This window comes from Tachyglossus aculeatus, chromosome 1, assembly GCF_015852505.1.
Source record: "Tachyglossus aculeatus isolate mTacAcu1 chromosome 1, mTacAcu1.pri, whole genome shotgun sequence".
Lineage (NCBI taxonomy): Eukaryota > Metazoa > Chordata > Mammalia > Monotremata > Tachyglossidae > Tachyglossus > Tachyglossus aculeatus.
This window is the reverse complement of record NC_052066.1, coordinates 170,937,579-170,964,555: the sequence shown is the minus strand read 5'-3', so window position 1 is coordinate 170,964,555 and position 26,977 is coordinate 170,937,579. Positions and strand designations below refer to the sequence as shown.

The following is a 26,977-nucleotide window of genomic DNA, read 5'->3' as shown; positions in this document are numbered from 1 at the left end:
CCAACTTGGACTTCCCAAGCGCTTAGTACAGTGCTCTGCACACAGTAGGTGCTCAATAAGTACGATTGATTGATTGACAGGTCGGCCACAGAGAGAGCCGGTCCCTACCCAACAACGGGCTTCTAGACTGTGAGCCCACTGTTGGGTAGGGACCGTCTCTAGGTGTTGCCAACTTGGACTTCCCAAGCGCTTAGTACAGTGCTCTACACACAGGAAGTGCTCAATAAATACGATTGATTGATTGACAGGTCGGCCAGAGAGAGAGCCGGTCCCTACCCAACAACGGCCTTCTAGACTGTGAGCCCACCGTTGAGTAGGGACCGTCTCTAAGTGTTGCCAACTTGGACTTCCCAAGCGCTTAGTCCAGTGCTCTGCACACAGGAAGCGCTCAATAAAGACGATTGAGTGAATGAATGAACGGACTCACAGGGTCTGAGCGGGGGGCCCAAAGGAGACCTTTCCACTGCCTGAGGGAACTGAGGCCCAGGGAAGTGAAGTGACTTTCCCAAAGTCACACAGCTGCCAAGGGGCGGAGCTGGGATTAGAACCCACGACCTCTGACTCCCGAGCTCGGGCTCTTTCCTCTGAGCCACGGGTAGGGATGGATGGTCTCTTATCTGTTGCCGAATTGCACTTTCCAAGAGCTTAGGACAGTGCTCTGCCCACAGTAAGCGCCCAATTCATTCATTCAGTCGTATTTATTGAGCGCTTACTGTGTACAGAGCAGTGTCCTAAGCACAGCAGCGTGGCTCAGTGGAAAGAGCCCAGGCTTTGGAGTCAGAGGTCATGGGTTCGAGTCCCGGCTCCGTCACGTGTCTGCTGTGTGACCTTGGGCAAGTCACTTCACTTCTCTGAGCCTCAGTTACCTCATCTGTAAAATGGGGATTAAGACTGTGAGCCCCACGTGGGACAACCTGATCACTTTGTGTCCCCCCAAGCGCTTAGAACAGTGCTTTGCACATAGTAAGCGCTTAACAAATGCCAACATTATTATTATTATAAATACGATTAATTGAATGAATGAATGAAAGTGTGTGTGTGTGTGTGTGTGTGTGTGTGTGTGAAAAAGTCATGAGTTCCAATCCCGCTTCTGCCCCTTGTCTGCTGAGTGACCTTGGGCAAGCCATTGAACTTCTCTGTGCCTCAGTTACCTCATCTGTCAAATGGGGATTAAGACTGTGACCCCCAACTGGGACAACCTGATTACCTTGTATCTTTCCAAGCATTGAGAACAGTGCTTGGCACATAGTAAGCACTTAACAAATACTGTGATTATTATTATTGTTATTATTCTGTGGGCCTCAGTTCCCTCATCTGGAAAATGGGGAGGGAGACTGTGAGCCCCACGTGGGACCAGGGACCGTGTCCAACCCAATTGCCCTGCAGAGCCCGGGCTTTGGGAGGCAGGGGTCGTGGGTTCGAATTCCAACTCCGCCACTTGTCAGCAGTGTTACTAGGGGCAAGTCACTTCACTTCTCTGTGCCTCAGTTCCTTCATCTGCTAAATGGGGATGAAGACTGTGAGCCCCCCATGGGACAACCTGATTACCTTGTATCCCTCCTAGTGCTTAGAACAGTGCTTGGCACATGGTAAGCACTTAACACATACCATTATTATTACAGTGCGAGCACATAGTAGGCACTTAATAAATACCGTTACTATTATTATTATTATTAAGGGGCAGTCATGGTTTCTCGAGACTTCCAGGCACTTCCATGGACTTCTAGGCTCTTCCATGGACTTCCAGGCACTTCCACGGATTCCTAGGCACTTCCAGGCTCAGCAGGAATGCCCGCTCCTGGTTCCACGTGCCGATCCCCAGGCCAGGAGTCTTCCAGGGAATCTCCACTTGGGAAAAGGAGCCCCTCATCATCATCATCAATTGTATTTATTGGGCGGTTACTGTGTGCAGAGCACTGTACTAAGCCCTTGGGAAGTACAAATTGGCAACATGTAGAGACAGTCCCTATGCAACAGTGGGCTCACAGTCTAAAAGGGGGAGACAGAGAACAAAACCAAACATACTAACAAAATAAAATAAATAGAATAGATATGTACAAGTAAAATAAATAAATAAATAGAGTAATAAATATGTACAAACATATATACATATATACAGCCCCTCCCCTTGGGGTGGGAGAAAGCGGAGCTTCAGCAACTGGGAAGTCAACGGTGAAAATGCCTGCCCTGCATATTCTTTTTTTGGGGACAAAGACCAAACTTTCGTTTCTGTACGTGTCCTAGAATGGGACTAGGTTGCCCTTCCCTTTAAAATGTGCATTCATTCGATCGTATTTATTGAGCCCCTACTGTGTGCAAAGCACTGTACTAAGCACTTAAGCGGTGTACTAAAATATAACTGGAAGTTGCATGGTTTCAGGGGAGGGAACTTCCAAAGCTTCTGAGAATGAGACCAAAACGAATAGCATAAAGGAAAGAACATTTTTTAAGGACATTTGATTTTTTTTTTTTCCTGGTGACTATTTTCAGGGAATTAAGAAGAGGTTTCGTGGTGAAGTCTTTATTTGGAAGGATTTAGTTTTGCGTCCTTTGCTAAGACTGGTAAATATTTTGAATCGGGGATATTAGAAGTCTCCCCCTTCTAGACGGTGAGCCCGTTGTCGGGTAGGGACCGTCTCTATATGTTGCCAACATGTACTTCCCAAGCGCTTAGTACAGTGCTCTGCACACAGTGAGCGCTCAATAAATACGATTGAATGAATGAATTAATTAATATTAGGAGGTTCTGCCGCTTTGTGAGTTTGTGGGTGGACAAAGATCCCGGAAGAATCTTCTGTTGGGGATTACTGATTGATTGAAATAGCGTTACTGGCACTTAAGGTCAAATCACCTCTACCTTCATCAAATCCTACTTGCAGGAAGCCTACTTTCAGGCCTCGATCAAATACTACTACTAATTAATCAATCAATCAATCATATTTATTGAGCGCTTACTGTGTGCAGAGCACTGTACTAAGCGCTTGGGAAGTACAAGTTGGCAACATGTAGAGACAGTCCTCACCCCACAGTGGGCTCACAGTCTAGAAGGGGGAGACAGAGAAGCAGCGTGGCTCAGTGGAAAAGAGCCCGGGCTTTGGAGTCAGAGGTCCTGGGTTCAAATCCCAGCTCCGCCAATTGTCAGCTGTGTGACTTTGGGCAAGTCACTTCACTTCTCTGGGCCTCAGTTCTCTCATCTGGAAAATGGGGATGAAGACTGTGAGCCCCCCGAGGGACAACCTCATGACCTTGTATCCCCCCAGCGCTTAGAACAGTGCTTTGCACATAGTAAGCGCTTAATAAATGCCATCGTCATCATCAAAACCAAACATATTAACAAAATAAAATAAATGGAATAGATATGTACAAGTAAAATAAATAAATAAATAGAGTAATAAATATGTACAAACATATATACATATATACAGGTGCTGTGGGGAAGGGAAGGAGGTAAGACGGGGGGATGGAGAGGGCTCAGTCTAAATAATACTAAATTATTATTATTTAATAATGAATGTCGAACTGTCTAAGTTGTGCACCAAGCACACAACTAAGCGCTGGAATAGATACAAGATCATTAGGTCGCAAACCGGCCTTGTCCTACGTGGGGCTCACAGTCTTCGACGGTGTGACGGGTATTGCATCCCCGTTTCACAGATGAGGAGACTGAAGCCCAGAGAAGTGGAAATGACCTGCTCAGGGTCACGCAGGATTAAGAGACAGCTCTGACGCCCAGACTTGTGCTCTTTCCACTTGGTCTCGCTGCTTCTTTCTCTTTCGGGCCTCCGGGATCCAACCCGAGCCTGAAGCGGGAGGGAAAGGGCCAGGGCATCTTGCAGGAAAACAACCTAGAGAGAAAATGAGAATGGCCCACTTCTTCCAAACTTCTCTGTCCAACGGGCCTTCCCCCCGCACTGTGTCTATCCAATTTCTCACATAAAAAGAAAGTATTGACCAATAAAGAGAAAGCGAAGCGCTGGACTTTGAAAAGGCTGTTGGACTTAGACATGAGCCGTTCGTTTGAAAACGCCATTCATCTTTGTGAGGTACGGGAACTAAACCTGTCGTAGATGTAAGGTTCCACAAGGCAAGGATCATATTTAATGTACAGTTGGTACCCAGGGAGAAGTACCTTCGTAAATATTCAGTGGGCTGTAGTAGTAATAATTATGGTATTTGTTAAGCACTTACTGTGTGCCAAGCACTGTTCTAAGCGCTGGAGCACTTTTGACAGTGTGCAGAGCCACGTCCTAAACTCTGGGAAGAAATACACGAGTGTGAGTTATTCCCGGTCCCTTGGCCCGCCCCGAGTTCACAGTCTCCAAATAAGGTGGGAAAGCTATGGACGACAGATACGGTAGGAATATGAAATGATATAAATACGAAACAGTGTACAAGATAGCATAAAGGTACAGTTATACGAGGAATATGAAATAATATAAATACGAAACAATGTACAAGGTAGCATAAAGGTACAGTTATCCGCGTCCATTGGGAAAGGGGCCCCGAGGGGCCACCATTCTGGTCATTGAGGGCCCGGTTGCGTCATCGTCAGTGGTATTTATTGAGTGCTTAAGGCGTGCAGAGCACTGTACTAAGCGCTTGGGAGAGTACGATGCAAAAGAGCTGGTAGACACGTCCTCTGCCCACAGTGAGCTTACACTCTAGAGGAGCCAAAGCTTTCCAAAGCTCTGAAATTTCTTAGAGGCCTCGGCTGCCTCTGCGTAACCTGTCACAGCCCCACGTGCACCCGGCATTTCAGGAACGGGGCTCTGGATGTAAGAAGCCGAGGGTGGGGGCCGGTATTTACACCTCCGTTGCGTGTTCCCAAGCGTCTGTTTCAGTGATAGAAGCTCTATAAGTGCTGCTGATGAACCCTCGCTAAAGGGAATACTTTTTTTTCCTCCCCCCGTCTTCAGACATCTCTCCTGATGGCGGTTGCAGGGAGCTTTGCCGCCCAAATTCTCTGATCCAGTGAAACTACCAGGAAAGGTCCGCGAGGCCCCAGTTTGCTGACTGCATGAAAAACCCCAAAGGAAATGCCAGTCGTGATGGCCCGGGGCCTGGACGAAGCTGCATCATCCTCAGGAGAGGAAGAGGTGGAAAGCCCAGAGTAAGTAACTGTGTACACGCTTTGGAAGTATTAGCTCCCCCGAGATTGCTGGAGAATAGCGCGGTTTCTCCTTTGAGCTAATTGCTCCTGTCACATGGATCACCATTCATTCAATCATATTTATTGAGCGCTTACTGTGTGCAGAACACTGTACCAAGCGCTTGGGAAGTACAAGTTGGCAACATAGAGAGACAGTCCCTACCCAACAATGGGCTCACAGTCTAGAAGGGGTAATTTTGGTATTTGTTAAGCGCTTACTACGTGCCAAGCAGTGTTCTGAGCGCTGGGGGAGATACAAGGTAATCAGGTTGTCCCACATGGCGCTCACAGTCTTAATCCCCATTTTCCAGATGAGGGACCTGAGGCCCAGAGAAGTGAAGTGACTTGCCCAAAGTCACACAGCTGACAATTGCCGCACCGGAATTTGAACCCATGACCTCGGACTCCAAAGCCCGCGCTCTTTCCACTGAGCCACGCTGTTTCAGTGGCTTGAATCACCTGGATCGATTGTTAACCGCTGCCTATTAACCCTATGATGATAATAACTGTGGTATTTATTGAGCTCTTATTTAGTAATTGCGTTAAGGGCTTACAATATGCCAAAGATACAAGACGATCAGGCTGGACAAAGCCCCTGTCTCACATGGGTCACTCAATCTAAATAGGAAGGAGAACAGGAATTGATGAAGGTGTAGTGAAGATGCAAGACAGTCAAATCAGGCACAGTCGCTGACCCACCTACTCATTCAATCATTCATTCAATCATGTTTATTGAGCACTTACTGTGTGCAGAGCACCGTACTAAGCGCTTGGGAAGTCCAAGTTGGCAACATACAGTTAGATCGGACACAGTCTCTGACCCTCATGAGACTGACAGTCTCAGACAGAGAAAGGGAGAGCAAGTATTTGATCCCCATTTAAAAGATGAGACACCTGAGGGACAGAGAAGTCAAGTGACTTGCCCGAGGTCACAGAGCAGGCGTATGCTAGAGCTTTGATTAGAACCCAGGTGTTCCTGATTCCAGACTGAGCCCCTTCCTTCCTCTCCCCCTCGTCCCCCTCTCCATCCCCCCCATCTTACCTCCTTCCCTTCCCCACAGCACCTGTATAGATGTATATATGTTTGTACCTATTTCTTACTCTATTTTACTTGTGCATATCTATTCTATTTATTTTATTTTGTTAGTATGTTTGGTTTTGTTCTCTTTCTCCCCCTTTTAGACTGTGAGCCCACTGTTGGGTAGGAACCGTGTCTATATGTTGCCAACTTGTACTTCCCAAGCGCTTAGTACAGTGCTCTGCACACAGTAAGCGCTCAGTAAATACGATTGATTGATTGATTCCCCTTCGGTGCTCTTTCCACTCTGCCACACTGCTCTTCCGCCTCTCTCAGCATCCTCTTGGACCAGCGACGCCAGCCCGTCGCTGATGCTGGAGGGACAGAACTCAGTCAGTCAGTCAAACCTCCACTTGGTGGGACTTCGAAGGGACGCCCTCCTGCTTCTCTCAACTCTCTTGTCCTCGGAAACCTGACGTAAAGAAGTCAGTCAATCGATCAGTGCTATTTATTGAGTGCTTACTAAAACCACCGTATTAAGCGCTTGGGAGAACTCCCTGCCCTCAAGGTGTTTCAAGTCTAACGGGGGAGACAGACACTAAAATAAAGCAGGGTGAGGAAGGAGGAGTTAGTTGGTGGGATGAGTTAGTATTTAATCAATCAATCAATCAATCGTATTTATTGAGCGCTTACTGTGTGCAGAGCACTGTACTAAGCGCTTGGGAAGTACAAATTGGCAACATATAGAGACAGTCCCTACCCAAAGCAGCTTGACCCAGTAGAAGGAACATGGGCCCTTTTAGACTGTGAGCCCAATGTTGGGTAGGGACTGTCTCTATATGTTGCCAGTTTGTACTTCCCAAGCGCTTAGTACAGTGCTCTGCACATAGTAAGCGCTCAATAAATACGATTGATTGATTGATTGATGGGCCGGGCAATAAGAAGGTCATGGGTTTGAATGCTAACTCCACCACTTGTCTGCTTTGTGACCTTGGGCAAGTCGCTTCCCTTCTCTGTGCCTCGGTTCCCTCATCTGTAAAATGGGGATCGAGGCTGTGAGCCCTCCATGGGACAGGAACTGTGTCCAACCTGATTTTCTGATATCCACCCCAGTGCTTAGTACAGTACCTGGCACATAGTAAGCACTTAACAAATACCATAATAATAATTATTTATTATGGGTGTGGAAGCTAGGGGATCTGAGTCCTAGCTCCATCATTTACCTACTATGTAAGCTTGGGCAAGGCACTGAATTTGTCTGTGCCTCACTTTCCTCAGATGTAAAATGGAGATTCAATTCCTGCTCTCCCTCCCTCTTTTTTAAAATTTTATTTTTTTTTTAAGTGGCACTTGTTAGGCACTCGCTATGTGCCCGGCACTGTACTAAACGCTTAGTCAGATACAAGATAATCGCGCTGTACTCAAGCCCCGTCGTAACCCTCTGTAGTCTCTGAGCCCAGTGTGGGGGAAAGGCCATATCAGACTATCGGGCATCCACCCCAATGCTTAGTACAGTGGTTGGCACATAGTAAGCCCTTAATAAACATCACAGTTATTATTAGCAGGGTTAATAGAGTATGTGAAATACATTCAAAAGTGCCGTGGAAGGTTTAGAGTACTTAAGAGCGTAGGTGATGCAGAAGTACCGAAGCTGCAGCAGACTAGGATGTAGGCGAGGAGATTAGAGGTTCATTCATTGTAGACTTCCACATTATAGTCCTTCTAGACTGTAAGCCCGTTGTTGGGTAGGGACCGTCTCTATATGTTGCCAACTTGTATTTCCCAAGCGCTTAGTATATAGTGCTCTGCACACAGGGCTCAATAAATACGATTGAATGAATGAATGAATGAATTCATTGAGAAGCAGCGTGGCTCAGTGGAAAGAGCCCGGGCTTTGGAGTCAGAGGTCATGGGTTCAAATCCTGGCTCCGCCAATTGTCTATTACTCTATTTATTTATTTTACTTGTGTCTATCTATTCTATTTTATTTTGTTAGTATGTTTGGTTTTGTTCTCTGTCTCCCCCTTCCAGACTGTGAGCCCACTGTTGGGTAGGGACTGTCTCTATATGTTGCCAGTTTGTACTTCCCAAGCGCTTAGTACAGTGCTCTGCACACAGTAAGCGCTCAGTCAATACGATTGATTGATTGATTGTCAGCTGTGTGACTTTGGGCAAGTCCCTTCACTTCTCTGTGCCTCAGTTCCCGCATCTGTAAAAATGGAGATTAAGACTGTGAGCCCCCGGTGGGACAACCTGATCACCTTGTATCTATTCCAGCGCTTAGAACAATGCTTGGCACATAGTAAGCGCTTAATAAATGCCATCATTATTATTATTATTATTCATTCAATCGTATTCAGTCAGGTTAATCAGGGAGAGTGTTTAGAGGGAGATAGGATTTCTGAAAGTGGAGAGAGCAGTGGTCTCTCAGATGTGAACGGCACTTAGAACAGTGCTTTGCACATAGTAAGCGCTTAACAAATACCATCATTATTATTATTATTATTATTAAGTGAAGGGGGAGGGAGTTGCAGAAAGCAGGAAAGCCGTGAGCCAGAGGTTGCCGGCAGAAGTGAGAAGGAGGCCCAGTGAATAGGTTCGTTGAGGCAAACTAAGATTGCAAGCTGGAGAGAAGTGGGAGAAGAGTGTCTCTATATGTTGCCAATTTGTACTTCCCAAGCGCTTAGTACAGTGCTCTGCACATAGTAAGCGCTCAGTAAATACGATTGATGATGATAGATTGATAAGCAAGTATTAATAAAAAAAGAGCCCTTAAAATTTGTCACAAGGGGGCACTTTTCCCCAAGCTAAAAAGCAGAACACGGAACATCCATTTTCCAGCTAGAAAAGCTGGAAGTGTACCAAGAGCGGTGCCCAAATTGCTGTTCTCACCAAGGGGGTGTTGACAACTCATCACAAGGATGAAGCTGCCCTGTCCTAAGCGTGAAGATCTTGGCAGTCAGGGCTTTTATGGTCCGCATCCTTTTGTGCTCAGTCTGGGAGTGTGAGTTTGGGTGCTTAGACTTCAGGGCGTGGATCCTGCTGTGTTGTCTGGGAGTTGGGCATAATAATAGTAACAATGATGGCATTTATTAAGCACCTACTACATGCAAGGCACTGTTCTAAGCGCTGGGGAGATTACCAGGTGATCAGGTTGTCCCGCAGGGTGCTCACAGTCCTAATCCCCATTTTTCAGATGAGGCAACTGAGGCACAGAGAAGTTAAGTGACTTGCCCAAAGTCACACAGCTGACAATTGGCAGAGCTGGGATTTGAACCCATGTCCTCTGACCCCAAACCCCGGGCTCTTTCCACTGAGCCACGCTGCGTGACTCCTGGTAAAAGGCCGAAGGTGAAAAAGGCTGCTGGGAGTGAGGTGAGGATGTTTGGCTTTTCGCCTTTGGGCCTCTGTCTATGGATCCTGCTCTATTTAGGAAACTGATTAATCTGAACCTGTAGAAATCTGAAGATGATCTCAATCGTAAATTTCTACTTCAGAGATAGGCATTGATCATACTAAATAATAATAATAATTATGGTATTTGTTAAGCACTTACTGTGCACCAGGCATTGTGCTAAGAGTTGAGGTGGATACAGATAAAGTGGATTGGACACAGTCCCTGTCCCACGTGGGGCTCACAGTCTCAATACCATTTTACTTTTGATTAAAGAAACTGAAAAAAAATTCTCGCCAGAGATTTTAAGTAAGATAATAATCCGTCTGCCTAGAGTGTCTCAAGTTTATCTGGAGACAGGGGGAGGAAGTAGAATTTCTTCCCTGAAATTCTATCCTTAAATTAGTGTAGCAATTATTATCGTGGTAATTAAGTGCCTAGTATGTGTCAAGCACTGTTCTAAAGTATGTGGGTAAATAAAAATTAATCAGGTCGGGCATAGTAGGAGGGAGAACAGGCCTTGACTCCCCATTTTACAGATGTGGAAATGAGCTATTCATTCATTCAGTCGTATTGAGCACTTACAGTGTGCAAAGCACCGTACTAAGCGCTTGGGAGAGTACAATATAACAACAAACAGATATATTCCTGTCCACAGTGAGCTCACAGTCTAGAGGGGGAGACAGACTTGAATATAAATAAATAGGTAAACTACAGATATGTGCATACATGCTGTGGGGATGCGAGGGAGGATGAAAGAGGGAGCAAGTAAGAGTGGCGCAGAAGGGAGTGGGAGGGCCTAGTCAAAGAAAGCTTCTTGGAGGAGATGTGCCTTCAATAAGCCATGACATTGATTGGACAACTCACAATCATGAGAGCTTGGGGAAGTTCAACAAAAGCAAGGGAAACGCTTCGTGACCCCATTTAAAGCCGGCTTTACGTAGCGTAATATGGCTTTGTATTTCTTCATCCCCTAGAGTTCAACAGCACGTGACTCAGGGGGCATCCTTAGGCTGTAGTCTTCTGGGCCCGGAGCCAGATTAACAGTGCCAAAGAAGCCATCCGGGAGCATCCCTTGAGTGGGAAGCCCTCCAGAGGGGGATGTGCAGCTGTCCAGGTGGAGGACTTAGTTCAATTTCCAGGTGCAAACTGATCCCATCTGTGGTTGTTGCCGTAGGGATCATCAGTGCATCACGTGGACCGGTGGCTGCAAGAGAATCCCGGTGTTGGTGTTCCATGCGGAGGCCATTTTAACCAGGGACAGCAGTATCCGGGTCATTGGAGGTGGGTCTTCTTCCCTTTGGCACCTGGTCCCCGTTTAGGGCCTGGTTATGTTCCGTCAGGCTGCTGGGCGTGTTTCCAGTGGTTCGTCTTATAGGCAAAGAGGCTCTGCCGTGAGAGTGGTTGTCATAATTTGAATTGTGATCTCAACCCTTTGAGCCATTTTCTCCTTCACTGAATATCCATTTTCTTCCTCACTGACTACATCAGAATCAGTCAGTCATATGTATTTGAGTGCACACGATGCACAGAACACTGTACAGACTACTCAGGAAAGAATAGAGGCGTTGAACCCTTCCCTGGAGGATTTAAAGCCTAGTGAAACTCAAGTTATTTGCCTCCTCCGTAGATGTCATCCGATGTCAGAACATTTAAATGGGTCCGTGTCTTTCCATGGGAGCTTCTGGGGAACTCTCGAAGGCTCTTATCTCCCGACAGTCAAACGGGAGTCCAGAAGAAGAAGGTTACTGGGGTTTGAAGCATCACAGATCTTGTTCTGTCTCTCATTCACAGATCATCGTCATCATCATCATCAATCGTATTTATTGAGCGCTTACTACGTGCAGAGCACTGTACTAAGCGCTTGGGAAGTACAAATTGGCAACATATAGAGACGGTCCCTACCCAACAGTGGGCTCACAGTCTAAAAGATCATTGTTCAAAGGACTCAGTTCAGTTTGAAGTAATGGACAACCTGAACATTTACTGTTCTTTGGAGAGGAGCCCCATTTACACATGGATGAAAACCCAACCCTCTGAACTTGAAACATTCAGAAAAATATCTGGCCTTTTTTTCAGTAAGGCCAATCGAAACCCTAGATCTGCTTCAGGGTTCCCCAAGCAAATCCCTTCTCTTGGATCTAATTCCACTGCGTGTTAACATTCCATGTTAAAATCCTCTCCAGAAGAGCCGTAATAAGAATTGCGGTATTTGTTTTGTGCTTACTTTGTGCCACGTACTGGGGTAGATACAATTCAGACACAGTCCCCACCCTGCCAGCGTGAGGGGGAAGGAGAATCCCCAGTGTACAGATGAGGAAACTGAGGGGCCAGAGAAGTTAACTGACTTGCCCAGGGTCACACAGTGGGCAAGGGGCAGAACTGGGTTTACAACCCAGGTGTGCTGACTCCCAGGACTGTGGTCTTTCCACTAAGCCAAACGGCTTCCTCCCTTTGGGCCGCCAGGGCCCGTAGGTGGCCTGTCCGGATCTGGGCCTGGCCCAATTGTACTGCCAGTATCTGATCCTCCCTTAATCAACCGTACGTTTAACCGAGACGGTTCTGGTCATCCCTCAACGGGGCCCTGAGCCCCTCGAACGCACTCTCAAGTGGCAGATTTTCCCACATCAGGATATTGGACCTCAGTAACTGGACTGGAGGCTTGGCAGTACCAGAGGGAAAAAATGGGTGAAGGTTCATTGGGTCCTTCTCATTGAGAAGCAGTTCTGAGGGTCCAAAGGACTCGGGTTCTAGTCCTGGCTCCGCCGCTTGTCCGCCGTGTGACTTTGAGCAATTCACTTCACTCCTCTTGCTCGGTTCCCTCATCTGAAAAGAAATGGGGACGAAGACTGGGATCCCCATCCGGGACGTGGACTGTGTCGAACCTGATTACCCCAGCGCTTCCTATATTGAGGCATGAGACTGTTTATAAGAATGCTCTGACAAGTTTCACTTTGATCCCTTAGGTCAAAACTTCTATCTTTTAATTTATTATTATTATTTTTTTAGTTTCCCAAAGTGTATTTATATGTGCCTGGCACAGAGCGTTCAACAAATACCATTAAAAAAAAATTGAGGTCCCAGTGAAGGATTCTTCCTTCAAGACTCTCCCCAGAATGGAGTCTAGAATGAAATCTTCCAAGAAATTGGATTTCCGCTGCTCCTTCATCCCTTAGGAGACTGTTCCATTATCTCACAGAGAGTGCTTTTAGGCCGATTGCTAGGCAGAAATTCCTTTTTCCTCTATCTTTGTCCTAGTTTCAGTCCCTGGTCCATCTTAAATAATATGTTTTGGGAGATGTATTCCCCCTTCAGCTGATTGTGAACTGTTCCTGTCCTCCTTATCTGTTAGCAGAGCAGGATTGTGTAATTTTGCACCACATGATCCCATGGTAAGGGGCTTACCTGAGTCCATTTCCTGGGGATTATTTGTATTTTTAATTTTACTGTTGTTACGGGGTTTTTCACAACCTTGCCTGGAATTCTGAGCTCAGAAACCGTTGTTTTCCTACCTTTCTCTTCTGGTAAAGGGCTCTTAGTAGTTGTTGTGGTCGTTTATTTTTTATTTTTTGAAATTTGTTTTTGGCAATTGCTAATAATTAATAATGAAGGTATTTAAGGGCTCACTGTGTGTCAAGCGCTCTTTTAAGTGCTGGAGTAGTTACAAGTTAACCAGTCAATTAAAGGCCCTGTCCCACCGGGGTTTAGGTAGGAAGAACAGATATTAGAATCCCATTTTACATATGAGGGAACTGAGGTACAAGAGAAGTTAAGTACTTACCCAAGGATACACAGCAAAGTGGCAGAGGTGGGATTCGATTCTCTTCTCTTCTTCTGCTGACTTCTTGCTTGGACCCGCCCATCTTCTGTATTTGATCATTTCTCCTGCCCTTCTAGTGGTCTTTAGCAGATGTTATTATTGAATTTTACAACAGTGATACAACAATAAAAATCAATGTTGCCTCGAGCCTCTGGCTTTGTATCTTAAATTTTATATGCAGTATATTGAGGCATGAGACTGTTTATAAGAATGCTCTGACAAGTTTCACTTTGATCCCTTAGGTCAAAACTTCTATCTTTTAATTTATTATTATTTTTGTTTAGTTTCCCAAAGTGTGTTTATATTCGCGAGTGCAAAAGTCTTTGGGGCCCCTCACCCCTTCCCGTGTCATCTAGCTGTTTTCGTGCCGACAGTATTCTGAACCGCATTGCCACGGCCTCTGACCGTATATGTTTTACATAGTTTCTATGGCTTGTGTCATATATAAGGTGCTTCGAAGCATCCCCAAGAAGCTTTTGATGATGCCTGCACAGAAGATCACATATTGGACAGATTGGTACTGGAAAGATGAGGCATGTCTCATCCCCGCGGGAAAGGACGTTGACAGAATGTGTCGGCTAGTAGTAATAGAAGGTCATCCTGACACTCTGAAGATCGAGCTATTCGTATTGTTTCTTCTGGCCGGAGGAGCTTGTGTACATGTTAATTGAAGTGATGATAGTTTGCACTAATTGTCATTCCCTTCCTTCCAGCCTCTCGCCTTTTGCAGCACAGCAGGGGACATGAGGTTAGGATGTGGTCGTTTTGGTTTGTTTGAGGTCGCTCTGTGTCCTCTGAATAGTGTTCAATACAGTAACAGGCGGCTTAGGGCTCAGCTATGCTGAAGCCGAGGAGGGAGGACAGTCATTGATTTTAATCTTCAATGATCCCTCTTGCTGAACTGGATGCTGTGTATTCATTCATTCATTCATTCAATCAATCGTATTTATTGAGCGCTTACTGTGTGCAGAGCACTGTACTAAGCACCTGGGAAGTACACGTTGGCAACATATAGAGACGGGCCCATAATCAGGGGTATTTACTGAGCGCTTATTGTATACAGAATACTGTATTAAGCATGCTGGAGAGTACAATATAAGATTTGGTAGACATGTTCATTCAGTCGTATTTATTGAGCGCTTACTGTGTGCAGAGCATTGTACTAAGCGCTTGGGAAGTGCAATTTGGCAACATATAGAGACGGTCCCTACCCAACAACGGGCTCACAGTCTAGAAGGGGGAGACAGACAACAAAACGAAACGTAGACAGGTGTCAAAATCGTCAGAACAAGTAGAATTATGGCTATATGCACATCATTAACAAAATAAATAGAATGGGTAAATATGTACAAGTAAAATAGAGTAATAAACCTGTACAAATATATACAAGTGATGTGGGGTGGGGAAGGAGGTAGGGCAGGGCGGCCACAGGGAGCTCACAGTCTAAGTTTCTTTGGAAATCAAAGATGACCCTGCTGAGAGTGAGATTTTTTATGCACACATGCAAGGGTGACTCCCTGGATTCATATGGGCCCGACAATCCTTTCCATCTCCAGTACTGAATAATTCAAGATTGGTCTTTGTGACACCTTTGTATTTGCTACTCGCGGCGCCTTGTGCCATTTGTATTTCTGCCTCTTGGTGTCATAATCTTCTTAAAGTGACTCTGTCCATGTCTGTCAGATTGTTACTCAGTTGGTTTTTCTTGCCTGTTGTCAGGTCTTTACTTTCTCTTACATTTTATTCTCCCCCCCATCCCAACTTCTCTTGTTTATGGCCCCGCAAGTTCTTCTCACAATACAGGAGCTGTTTGGGTACCCTGCCGTCATCCCTTCTCCTCCCGTTTCACACGTAATGAAAGTTTAGTGGGCAAGTATTGCTTTGATTTCATGGTGAGTGATTCTGTCTCACTGATTAATGAGCAACATGTTCAGGGCGTAGGTGATATTGATGGAACTGCTCTAGAAGTTGTATGTGGTAAATCCATGCACCATCCCTACTTAGAATACTAGACACTATATTACTCTGGTACCTTCGATTTGATCTGAATCTTGATGCCTCCTTAGTTACACACATCAGCTCCCAGAATATATATATATATTGACCTCCTTGATTCGGTATTCTGTCTTTATCTCTCTTTGCATCATTGGGCGATTTGCTGCTTATGCAGCAGAATTCAGTGACAGCATTCAGCCCTGGGTTGCCACCAGAGATCCTGGGCTGGGCGTGGAACCTTGTCCAGTGTGGGCTTGAATCTAAACTTGCACTTCTTGAGGTAATTGTGAGGTCATAGCACTTGGCAGGTTTTGAAGGGCAGCTTATAATCATCTACACTTGTTCTTGACAGAGTTAAAGCATAGTTATAGATACTCCTGGGTGTTTGATTTGAGAATTTTGAAGGTGTTTTAACCTGTTGAATTGCAAGAACTTCTCAGAGCATCAGAATCACACTCTGACACCATCTTCCAGATTCTGTAATAACCGTCACGTATGGCTACGTAAACTGCACATAGGATTGTAAGCTCCTTGAAGGAGGTATTGCATGATAATAATGATAGCATTTGTTAAACGCTTACTATGTGCAAAGCACTGTCCTAAGCGCTGGGGAGGATACAAGGTGATCAGGTTGTCCCACGTGGGTCTCACAGTCTTAATCATCATCATCAATCGTATTTATTGAGTGCTTACTATGTGCAGAGCACTGTACTAAGAGCTTGGGAAGTACAAATTGGCAACTTATAGAGACAGTCCCTACCCAACAGTGGGCTCACAGTCCAAAAGGGGGAGAGAGAGAACAAAACCAAACATACTAACAAAATAAAATAAATAGAATAGATATGTACATGTAAAATAAATAAATAAATAGAGTAATAAATATGTACAAACATATCTACATATATACAGGTGCTGTGGGGAAGGGAAGGAGGTAAGATGGGGGGGATGGAGAGGGGGACGAGGGGGAGAGGAAGGAAGGGGCTCAGTCTGGGAAGGCCCCATTTTACAGATGAGATTTTACAGAAGATTGCATCTTCTAACATTCTCTCAAGAGCTTTTTATAGTGTTCCATGCACAATAGGTATGTAGTAAATACTGTTGATTGATTTATTGGAAAAAGAGCATCAGTTCTTTACCCCCTACAGGTTTTATTTTAAGACCCCTCTAGACTGTGAACTTGTGGGCGGAGAATGTATCTGCCAACTCTGCTGTAGTGTACTGTCCCAAGTGCTTAGTACTGTGCTCTGCACTCAGTAGGTCTCAATAAATAATCAATCAATCAATCATATTTATTGAGCGCTTACTATGTGCAGAGCACTGTACTAAGCGCTTGGGAAGTACAAATTGGCAACACATAGAGACAGAGACACATACAATTGATTGATGGATTGACGCTGTGATGGAAAAATTTGGAAAATAAAGCCACAAAGTTTTGCAACTATTATTATTATTATTATGGTATTTGTTACCTGCTTACTATGTACCAGGCACTGTACTAAGCATTGGGGTGGATACAAGCAAATCGGGTCAGACACAGTCCCTGTCCCACGGGGGGCTCCCGGTCTTAATCTCCATTTTACGGATGAGGGAACTGAGGCCCAGAGAAGTGAAGTGACTTGCCCAAGGTCACACAGCAGACAAGTGGCAGAGCTGGGATTAAAACCCAGGACCCTCTGACTCCCGGGCTCATGCTCTAACCATTATGCCATCCCGCTTCTCCGGAATAAAAAGTAAAGGTGCTACTTGTCTAGAGCCAGAAGAGGAGCAGGGCCGGGCTTCTGATTTCATTCCTACTGCCGTACATTACCTACTCATGAACCACATCCTGCTAATGCAGGCTTTTAGGAAGGGTTGGCCTGGTAAACGGTAAATTTACTCCAGGATATTTTTTTTATCTTCATTCTTTAACTTGCAATTGCTCCCAGAAATATTTTTATGGGGCTTGGTCAGGAGTCTCTGTGGATAACAGAAGCTGATCTTTTTCTGAATTTCCCCTTTATTTCATCACTCCTAAAACAGGTAAATAGCAGATCCAAGTTTGTGGTTTCATTATTTGTGCAACTTTTTCTGTGAGCTTAAATACCAAGCATCGTGGAAAATCTTTGATGGATTAAAACCAAGCAAACCGGAGAACCCTTGAAGGCTTTGTAGTAGTATTTTAATGTCTGTATGCTAGGGTTTTGTGTTTTTTTTTAACCGTCTAGCACTCCATAGCCAACTGATGGACTGTTGGATTATGTGGTCGATTTGTTTACGTAGAAAATAGCTAAAGGGTTTTAACCTTGATTCTAGGTACTTTTACAGGAATTATAAAATCAGTTTCATGAAGGAAGATGTCTAATTGAATTTCCAGTGTAGATTTTGGTATAACGGACTTGTTTGTCCTAGGCAAGCCTAACTTTTGATTATTTTTTTATTAGAAAATCCATCTCTGGACATATCTACGTGGGGCAAGCCTGTGTAAAATAGAATTTTGCCATGTCATCAACTCAAGAATGTGTCCACTTTAGTTGGGACAGTAACTTTCTTTTTATCTTCATAATGTACTTTGTAGCAGATAAACTTCTTCTGCATGGCCCTGCACATCATTGATTTCTTCTTTCCATCGAGGACTTTAATCATTTTTGTAAATCCATCTGCATTCTTTAAAATTGATGCAAGACTTCTTAATCCCCAAATTTTAGCTGGTGCGGGGAGAGAAGGGAAATACTTCGATCATTTTGGCCAATTGCTTTGAGGCATGAATTGGATTGTTGAAGTCCAGTGAGGTCCTCTTTGGACAGTGACTGCTCTGAATGACATGCAGTGAAACACATTGACAACCGCCATAAAAATCATAAGAGTAATAACTGTGGTATTTGTTAAGCTCTTTTTATGTACCGATCACCATAAGTGTTGGGATAGATATAAGTTAATCAGGTCAAATGCAGTCCCTGTCCCACTAGGGCTCATCTTCCCTGGGGGAGGAAGGAACAGGTTTTAAACCGCTGTTTTACACATGAGGAGACTAGGGCATAAAGAAGGAAAGTGACATGACCAAGGTCACACTAGAGACAGATGGCCGGATGAGGATTAGAACTCAAATCCTCTGACTCCCGGGCGCCTGCTTTTTTCACTAGGCCACTCTCCTTCTCTTCATTCATTTCTAAATTCATTCAGTTGCATTTGTCGAGCGTTTACTGAGTGCAGAGCACTGTACTAAGCGCTTGGGTTCTCTCTATTCTTTGAAGAGTTGGTGTAATCCCAACTCAGGTGTGGAAGGTCTTTACTTATTTAAAGCAATCTGTAAAATGTCAGTTCAGTGGGCTTTTGCATTGGTGGCTGTATTGTGTGTGGCTATAACCTGGGGTGTGATATCAGACTAGAATGGCTGCATCTCTTGGTTGGCTGTAGCCGGTGGTGGTTGTTATATGCCAGCAGAGGTGTGTGTGAACTCCCAGGCCTGTGCCGAATCGACAACGCTGCTTCTCCCGCTAATCTTCCTTCCCCCTTTATAATCGGCATCGATCAGGCCTTTGTCTGGGAACCTAGTTCTCAGAGGAACCCCAAAGCTGAAGTGTAGTACGGAGGAACCAAAAGAGAATGATAGAAATGTTTAAAAGAGCATTTAAAGGTTAAATGAAAAAGAGGTTAGAAGCAAGTTTAAAAACTGGGGTTTCACTGCTTGGAGAATGAGAGAGGCCTTAATCACGGAACCCAAGGGTGTGAAGGAATATCATATCATCATCAATCGTATTTATTGAGCGCTTACTATGTGCAGAGCACTGTACTAAGCGCTTGGGAAGTACAAATTGGCATCATATCTTCTAGATATCTTCTAGACCGTGAGCCCGTTGTTGGGTAGGGATTGTCTCTATCTGTTTCCAAATTGTACTTCCCAAGCGCTTAGTACAGTGCTCTGCACACAGTAAGCGCTCAAAAATATCTCTGAATGAATGAATCCTTCATATTTGAAAACAATTCCGTGTTGAGTTTGGTCCAGAAGAGATGCTGATTGAATTGTTCAGCAATGGGAAACAGCAGAATACACTAGTGGATAGAGCACAGACCTGGGAAGCAAAAGTCTTGGATTCTAATCCCAGCTCCACCACTTGTCTGCTGCATGACTTTGGGCAGGTCTCTTCGCTTCTCCGTGCCTCAGTTACCTCATCTGGAGAATGGAGATTAAAACTGGGAGCTCCATGTGGATCATGGACTGTGTCAGGTGTGATTAGCTTGTATCTACCCTAGCACCTGCAACATAATAAGTGCTTAACAAATATTGTTTAAAAAAAAGGCAATGCAGAGTGGATGATTGTTGGGGGTCTGAGTCTCTGACCTGTACAGACAGTTTGATAGTCCTGGAGTTCTGAAGACCATCAGTTGGGTTTGAACCCTGATGGCATGTTGTTACATGAAAGTCTTGCAAGCAACAAGCTGACCTTCTCAATTTTCTTACCTTTGTCATCTCTTGCATTGCCTTTGGACAGTGCTTTCCTTATGAAGATTCTGTTTCAGCAGTTTATTTGCCTTACGTTGTCATCTGGGCAAATCAAGGTTTTGTGCTGTTTTGTCAGCTCAGGTGCCAACTCTCTTTCATCCTTTCCCTGTAGAACGTTATCACCTGTCATATAAGATTGTCCGGACCGACAGTCGCCTGGTGCGCAGCATTCTGACAGCTCATGGATTTCATGAGGTAAGTTGTCCAGTACGTCTGGCTAACCTCAACTACTCTATTGAGAAGCTGAAATCCTGGTCACTTGCTGACTTAACCTATTAAGTCCAGATATAGGATGCCCATAGGATTAATAATAATAATGGTATTTGTTAAGCACTTAGTATGTGCCAAGCACTGTTCTGTGCACTAATGTTCTGAGTCTTTATTTCCTTAACATTGTCATCATTAACTTCTTATCTTCCCACCCAAACCCTGTTCTCCCCCTGACTTTTACTTCTTACCATCCTGCCCATCTCACAAGCCCTCAGTCTTGGCATAATTCTCAATTCATCTCTCTCACTCAACCCTACATATTCAATTTGTCCTGAAATCTGACAGTTCTTCCTTCACAACGTCTCTAAAATCAGCCTTTTCCTCTCCATTCAGACTTCTGCCGTGCTGATCCGGGCACTTATTTCCCTCTGTGTCTAAAGCATCAGCCTCGTGACTGACCTTCCTGCCTTCCGTCTCTCCCCTTTCCAATCCGTATTTCACTGTGCTGCCCAGGTCATTTTTCTGAGAAACCGTTCAGTCCCTGTCTTCCCACTCCTCAAAACCTCCAGTGTTTGCCCATCTCCGCCACATCAAACAGATAGTCCTCATCGATTTTAAGGCACTCAGTCAGCTTGCTCCCTCTTACCTTTTCTTACTGATCTCTTATTACAAACCAGCTTGCACACTTCTGTCCTCTAAAGCCATCCTACTTCCTAAACCTCTCCCATCCTGCTACTGAGCCCTCCTCCCTCGAGCCTGGAATCCCTCCCCCTTCATATCTGAAAGTCTGCCACTCTTCCAACCTTCCAAACCCCTCTTAAATCACACCTCCTCCAAGAGGCCTTCCATGACAGGCCCTCATTTCTCCTCCCCACCCTCTTGTCTGCATCTCTTATGCACTTGGCTGCGTACACCTAAAGCACTTTGATACTCACCGCAGCCCCGCAGCACTTGTGTGCCTATCCTTAACTCTTAACTATTCTGTCTCTCCCTGTAGACTCTAGCCTCACTGTGGGCTGCTGGACTGTACTGCACCCAGCCCTGAGTACAGTGCTCTGCACACAGTAGTGCTCAATAAATACCATGGATGTGTATCATTGGAGTTCTCCAGTGGATGCAGAAAAAGTTGCATATAGTATGTCTGTTGTCTTTAATGTTAAGTAGCTCGTAATATAAAAGAAGACCAGACATGCAGGAAAGAAAAAGAAATATTAAACAGCAAATACTAAGTAGGAAGGGAATGACTTCTCTCATCCCGGCCAATTGTCCGGATTTACAAGGAGGGGCCCTATCGTTCTCTCCCTGTTCAAGGTAATGTCTACACTCACTCCCTTGGTGAACTCATTCGCTCCCACGGCTTCAACTATCATCTCTACGCTGATGACACCCAAATCTACATCTCTGCTCCTGCCCCCGCTCTCTCTCCCTCCCTTCAGGCTCGTGTCTCCTCCTGCCTTCAAGACATCTCCATCTGGATGTCTGCCCGCCATCTAAAACTCAATATGTCCAAGACTGAACTCCTTATCTTCCCTCCCAAACCCTGCCCTCTCCCTGACTTTCCCATCACTGTTGACGGCACTACCATCCTTCCCCTCTCACAAGCCCACAACCTTGGTGTCATCCTCGACTCCGCTCTCTCGTTCACCCCTCACATCCAATCCGTCACCAAAACCTGCCAGTCTCACCTCCGCTACATCACCAAGATCTGCCCATTCCTCTCCATCCAAACCGCTACCCTGCTGGTTCAATCTCTCATCCTATCCCGACTGGATTACTGCATCAGCCTCCTCTCTGATCTCCCATCCTCCTGTCTCTCCCCACTTCAGTCTATACTTCACGCTGCTACCCGGATCATCTTTGTGCAGAAATGCTCTGGGCATGTTACTCCCCTTCTCAAAAATCTCCAGTGGCTACCAATCAACCTACGCATCAGACAAAAACTCCTTACTCTCGGTCTCAAGGCTGTCCATCACCTCGCCCCCTCCTACCTCACCTCCCTTCTCTCCTTCTCCAGCCCAGCCCGCACCCTCCGCTCCTCTGACGCTAACCTCCTCACCGTGCCTCGTTCTCGCCTGTCCCGCCGTCGACCCCTGGCCTGGAATGCCCTCCCTCTGCCCATCCGCCAAGCTAGCTCTCTTTCTCCCTTCAAAGCACTACTGAGAGCTCACCTTCTCCAGGAGACCTTCCCAGACTGAGCCCGTAGGGACCGTCTCTATATGTTGCCAACTTGTACTTCCCAAGCACTTAGTACAGTGCTCTGCACACAGTAAGCGCTCAATAAATACGATTGAATGAATGAATGAATAATGTCCTTACTGAGGCAGGTCTTTTGCAGAAATGCCTTTCAGTCTCATTCCCTGGCTTGGCCAAGAGGTTGAGCGTCTGTGAAATATTAGCTTCATTGCTACCCTGAAGTCTCAAGCCTCCATTGCTTTGATTTTGCCACAGGCATGTGTGAGGAGACATTTTGTATTCCCCCAAGCCCTGAATACAGTACTCTGCACCCAGTAAGTGTTCAGTAAATACAACTGATTGATTGAGTGAGTGGTTTTGGGAGAGCTCTGATCCTGACTCTTTCATTTTTCAACATCACTTTCATTCCGTCATTCAATTGCATTTATTGAGTGCTTACTTTGTGCAAAGCACTATACTAAGCACTTGGGAGAGTACAATACAACAGCAAACACCTTCCTTACCCACAACGAGTTCACAGTCTAGAGGGGGAGAAGAATTCCCGCTCTTATTAAGAGTTTACCTTTCTTTATCGGCATCTGAAATGGTTCACGAGGGAAGTTTCAGGAAAGAGAGATTTCACTGGGACTTTTATCTAGATTGGAGGATGAGTAAGAGGCTGGGAGCTTCATGATTAGTCTCACAAGGGCTGGCCTTTTCTTCCCCAGGTTTTTACCCATTTGATATGCTTCGTCCATTTGCTTCACAGGGTTGAACCCTCTTCTAATCTCCCGAGACTGGCGATGTACTCGACAACTGTCAGTGCTCTCTGTGTGTGTATGTGTATGCGTGCGCTGTAACATGCCTTTGGAAGAGGCCAGCTGTTGATTCCTGTTCACCTTCTCCCTGCCTCTTTTCCTCAGGTTCACCCAAACAGCACCGAGTATAACCTCATGTGGACTGGATCCCACCTGAAGCCTCTCCTACTGCGTTCCCTCTCGGACGTTCAGAAGGTCAACCACTTCCCCAGGTAATGGCACAGTCTCACTGCCTTCAGTTTAAGACAAAGAGGGAAACGGGAGCTGCAGTTGGTGCTCAGCAAGGAAAGCTGCCTGACCCTGTGAGCGGCAGTGTGGAAAGACCATCTGCGGCATGGGATTTAATGCTTGGACTTCGAGGTGCCAGGATAGAAATTTGACTTGAGCGGTAGATAAAACGCATTTCATAGTCTCTGGCAGATGGTTTTCGAATAACGTGGTAAATACTACACAGCCAAGTACACTTGCGAGCCCCTACTTAGGAGTCGTTAAGTGTTGGATAACCAAGTCATGTTTGGATGATCAGGATTGAAATGTTCAGTTGCTTGTGTTTGAGGGGCTTTAGCAGAGCCGTTTTGAGTTCAGAAGGGGAATAGCGATACCCGGTAGTTTAGGTCTGCACTCCACAAAGAGACGGTTGTGCTAAAAAAAAAAAACCAACCCAATTAATGAGCAGTCTGTTAAACAGCCACGTTTTGGTTTAAAAACCAGGTACGAATTGCTGCCAGTCTCTGCTGCAGGCCGTGATGCTTGGTTTTCCCAGCGATATGACTTTCTGCTTTAAAGGGGCAGAAAGTGAACTTAGGGTCTCTCCGTGGGAACAGTGGGAGCCTGTGAGACCCAGGGACCTTGTGAATCATTGCCCTAGAAACCGATCAGACACTTGGCTACTGCATTACCAGTGTAAACATACATTCCATTGTAGTCATCACGAAGGTTTTGACATAAGTTGAGACAGCTGACCCTGTGGATTGGCTCCACGGACCGATTCCACGGCATAGGTGTTTGGGCAGAGGGGGGTCGAGATCCTTAGCTTTGAAGCTCGAGGTATGTCCATTGTTATTTGAATTTGGACCACAGTTTGAGGTGTCGGTGTGGTCTCCTCATTTTTAGGGCTGCGTTTCTTGACTAAATGCAATGGCATGACCCATTTTAAAAAACGCAGTATCCTCAAACGCTTCAGAGGGTGGATGATCATTGGGAGAACTTCAAGACACGGGCTTTTTTCAGAATTCAGAGTGTGTGGATTTGCATCCAGTTCCTGGCCCAAGTGAAAGTTGGTTTAAATTTATCCAAATTTAAGCCTCATCATCGGGTCCGTTTTGGCGTGTTCTTTTTCCGCCCTTGCAGATTAGAAAAATCCAGTTTGGTAAGAGAAATAGTGGGCTGAAGAAAATCAATTCTTTGGGTGCAACCATATAAGTCCCGGTTCTGATTCATTCATTCATTCATTCAGTCCTATTTATTGAGCGCTTACTGATGTAACTGGTGCCCGAGATGCTGAGTTATTGACTACTGGAGATCAGTCCCTGCCTGGCAAGCAGAGAGCCGAGCTGGCCCTAACTGGGTCCCCTGACACGGCCCATGGCCGGTGAAGGCATTTTAGGCTTCTGACCTTCGACCTCCCATCTTCGCCTTCGACATCATTAAAGACCATCCTACCGCTGCACGTGGGGAGGAGCCAGAGTAGAGCCTTAGTTATGTAGCAGGTCTTGGGGACATGGAAGCTCTTCACCCCACCAGTGTGGGGAGTGAGTAACTGAGGCTGGACTTGGGCAATTTGAACCCCTTTCACCTGCCCTCTGGACATTGGGGCTGAGCTCTGGGAACTGCCTGGTTTATTCCTTTGGCAGGGAACAGGACTTCTCAACCTCTGGGGAAGGCTTCATTCGTTCATTCAGTCGTATTTATTGAGCGCTTACTGTGTGCAGAGCACTGTACCAAGCGCTTGGGAAGTACAAGTCGGCAACATCTAGAGACGATCCCTACCCAGCAATGGGCTCACAGTCTAGAAGGGGGAGACAGAGAACAAAATAAAACACGTCGACAGGTGAAGGAACAGGCTTGAAGCTTCAGACTTCCCAACGTGCCCCTGTTCCTGCCAAAGTGGGGAGTGGGCAGCCCCTGGATCCAGGATCTTTCTGGGTCTCCAAGGACCTGTATTTGACCTTAGGGGAATCACAAAAATGCATGCACGCACATAAATGGAACACACACAGGAACCCCCAGTAAGCTTATACCCAGAGACCTGTAAATGGGCCACCCTTTCACAAATACATGTTTATATGCAGGACACCCAGGGACCAAAGCCTCATGGGCCCACAGAAAAAAGAAGCAGCGTGGCCTAGGTGATAGAGCACGGGCCTGGGATTGAAGAAGCTGGTTTCTAATCCCAGCTCCACAGCTTGTCTGCTGTGTTACCTTGGGTCAGTCACTTAACGCTCTGTGCCTGTTACCTCATCTGTATAATGTGGATTAAGGCTATGACCCCTGTGTGGGATAAGGACTGTGTCCAACCTGATAATTTATCTCTACTCCTAATCCTAATCCTATCTACTCCTAATCCTAATCCTATCTACTCCTAATCCTCCTCGACTTCTCAGCTGCCTTTGACACTGTGGATCACCCCCTTCTCCTCAACATGCTATCCAACCTTGGCTTCACAGACTCCGTCTTCTCCCGGTTCTCCTCTTATCTCTCCGGCCATTCATTCTCAGTCTCCTTTGCGGGATCCTCCTCCCCCTCCCATCCCCTTACTGTAGGGGTTCCTCAAGGGTCAGTTCTTGGTCCCCTTCTGTTCTCTGTCTACACTCACTCCCTTGTTGAACTCATTCGCTCCCACGGCTTCAACTATCATCTCTACACTGATGACACCCAAATCTACATCTCCGCCCCCGCTCTCTCTCCCTCCCTCCAGGCTCGTATCTCCTCCTGCCTTCAGGACATCTCCATCTGGATGTCTGCCCACCATCTAAAACTCAGTATGTCCAAGACCGAACTCCTCATCTTCCCTCCCAAACCTTGTCCTCTCCCTGACTTTCCCATCACTGTAGACGGCACTACCATCCTTCCCGTCTCACAAGCCCGCAACCTCGGTGTCATCCTCGACTCTGCTCTCTCGTTCACCCCACACATCCGATCCGTCACCAAAACCTGCCGGTCTCACCTCCGCAACATCTCCAAGATCCGCCCTTTCCTCTCCATCCAAACCGCTACCCTGCCGGTTCAAGCTCTCATCCTATCCCGACTGGATTACTGCATCAGCCTCCTCTCTGATCTCCCATCCTCCTGTCTTTCCCCGCTTCAGCCTATACTTCACTCTGCCACCCGGATTATCTCTGTACAGAAACGCTCTGGTCATGTCACTCCGCTCCTCAAAAATCTCCAGCGGTTGCCTGTCAACCTACAAATCAAGCAAAAACTCCTCACTCTCAGCTTCAAGGCTGTCCATCACCTCGCCCCCTCCTACCTCACCTCCCTTCTTTCCTTCCTCTGCTTCTCTGCTGCTAACCTCCTCACTGTACCTCGTTCTTGCCTCTCCCGCTGTCGACCCCCGGCCCACGTCCTTCCCCTGGCCTTCAATGCCCTCCCTCCCCACATCCGCCAACCTAGCTCTCTTCCTCCCTTCAAGGCCCTACTGAGAGCTCACCTCCTCCAGGAGGCCTTCCCAGACTGAGCCCCCTTTTTCCTCTCCTCCTCCCCATCCCACCCCCCTCTGCCCTACCTCCTTCCCCTCCCCACAGCACTTGTATATATTTGTACAGATTTATTACTCTATTTATTTTACTGGTACATATTTACTATTCTATTTATTTTGTTAATGATGCGCCTATAGCTATAATTCTATTTGTTCTGACGATTTTGACACCCGTCTACACATTTTGTTTTGTTGTCTGTCTCCCCCTTCTAGACTGTGAGCCC

At 46.0% G+C, this 26,977-nt stretch overlaps 1 protein-coding gene across 9 annotated transcripts in view; it reads left to right on the top strand.

Moving 5' to 3' along the window:
* The window catches only part of TTLL5 (tubulin tyrosine ligase like 5), a 257,197-nt gene that overhangs the window by 941 nt on the left and 229,279 nt on the right, over positions 1–26,977 (top strand). For all 9 annotated transcript variants that reach the window (XM_038741693.1, XM_038741730.1, XM_038741773.1 and 6 more), the window contains exons 2-5: positions 4,917–5,110; positions 10,739–10,845; positions 19,969–20,051; positions 23,162–23,268. In XM_038741693.1, coding sequence (XP_038597621.1) covers positions 5,037–5,110; positions 10,739–10,845; positions 19,969–20,051; positions 23,162–23,268 — 371 coding nt within the window. In that variant the 5' untranslated portion in view covers positions 4,917–5,036. The remainder of the gene's footprint in view (positions 1–4,916; positions 5,111–10,738; positions 10,846–19,968; positions 20,052–23,161; positions 23,269–26,977) is intronic.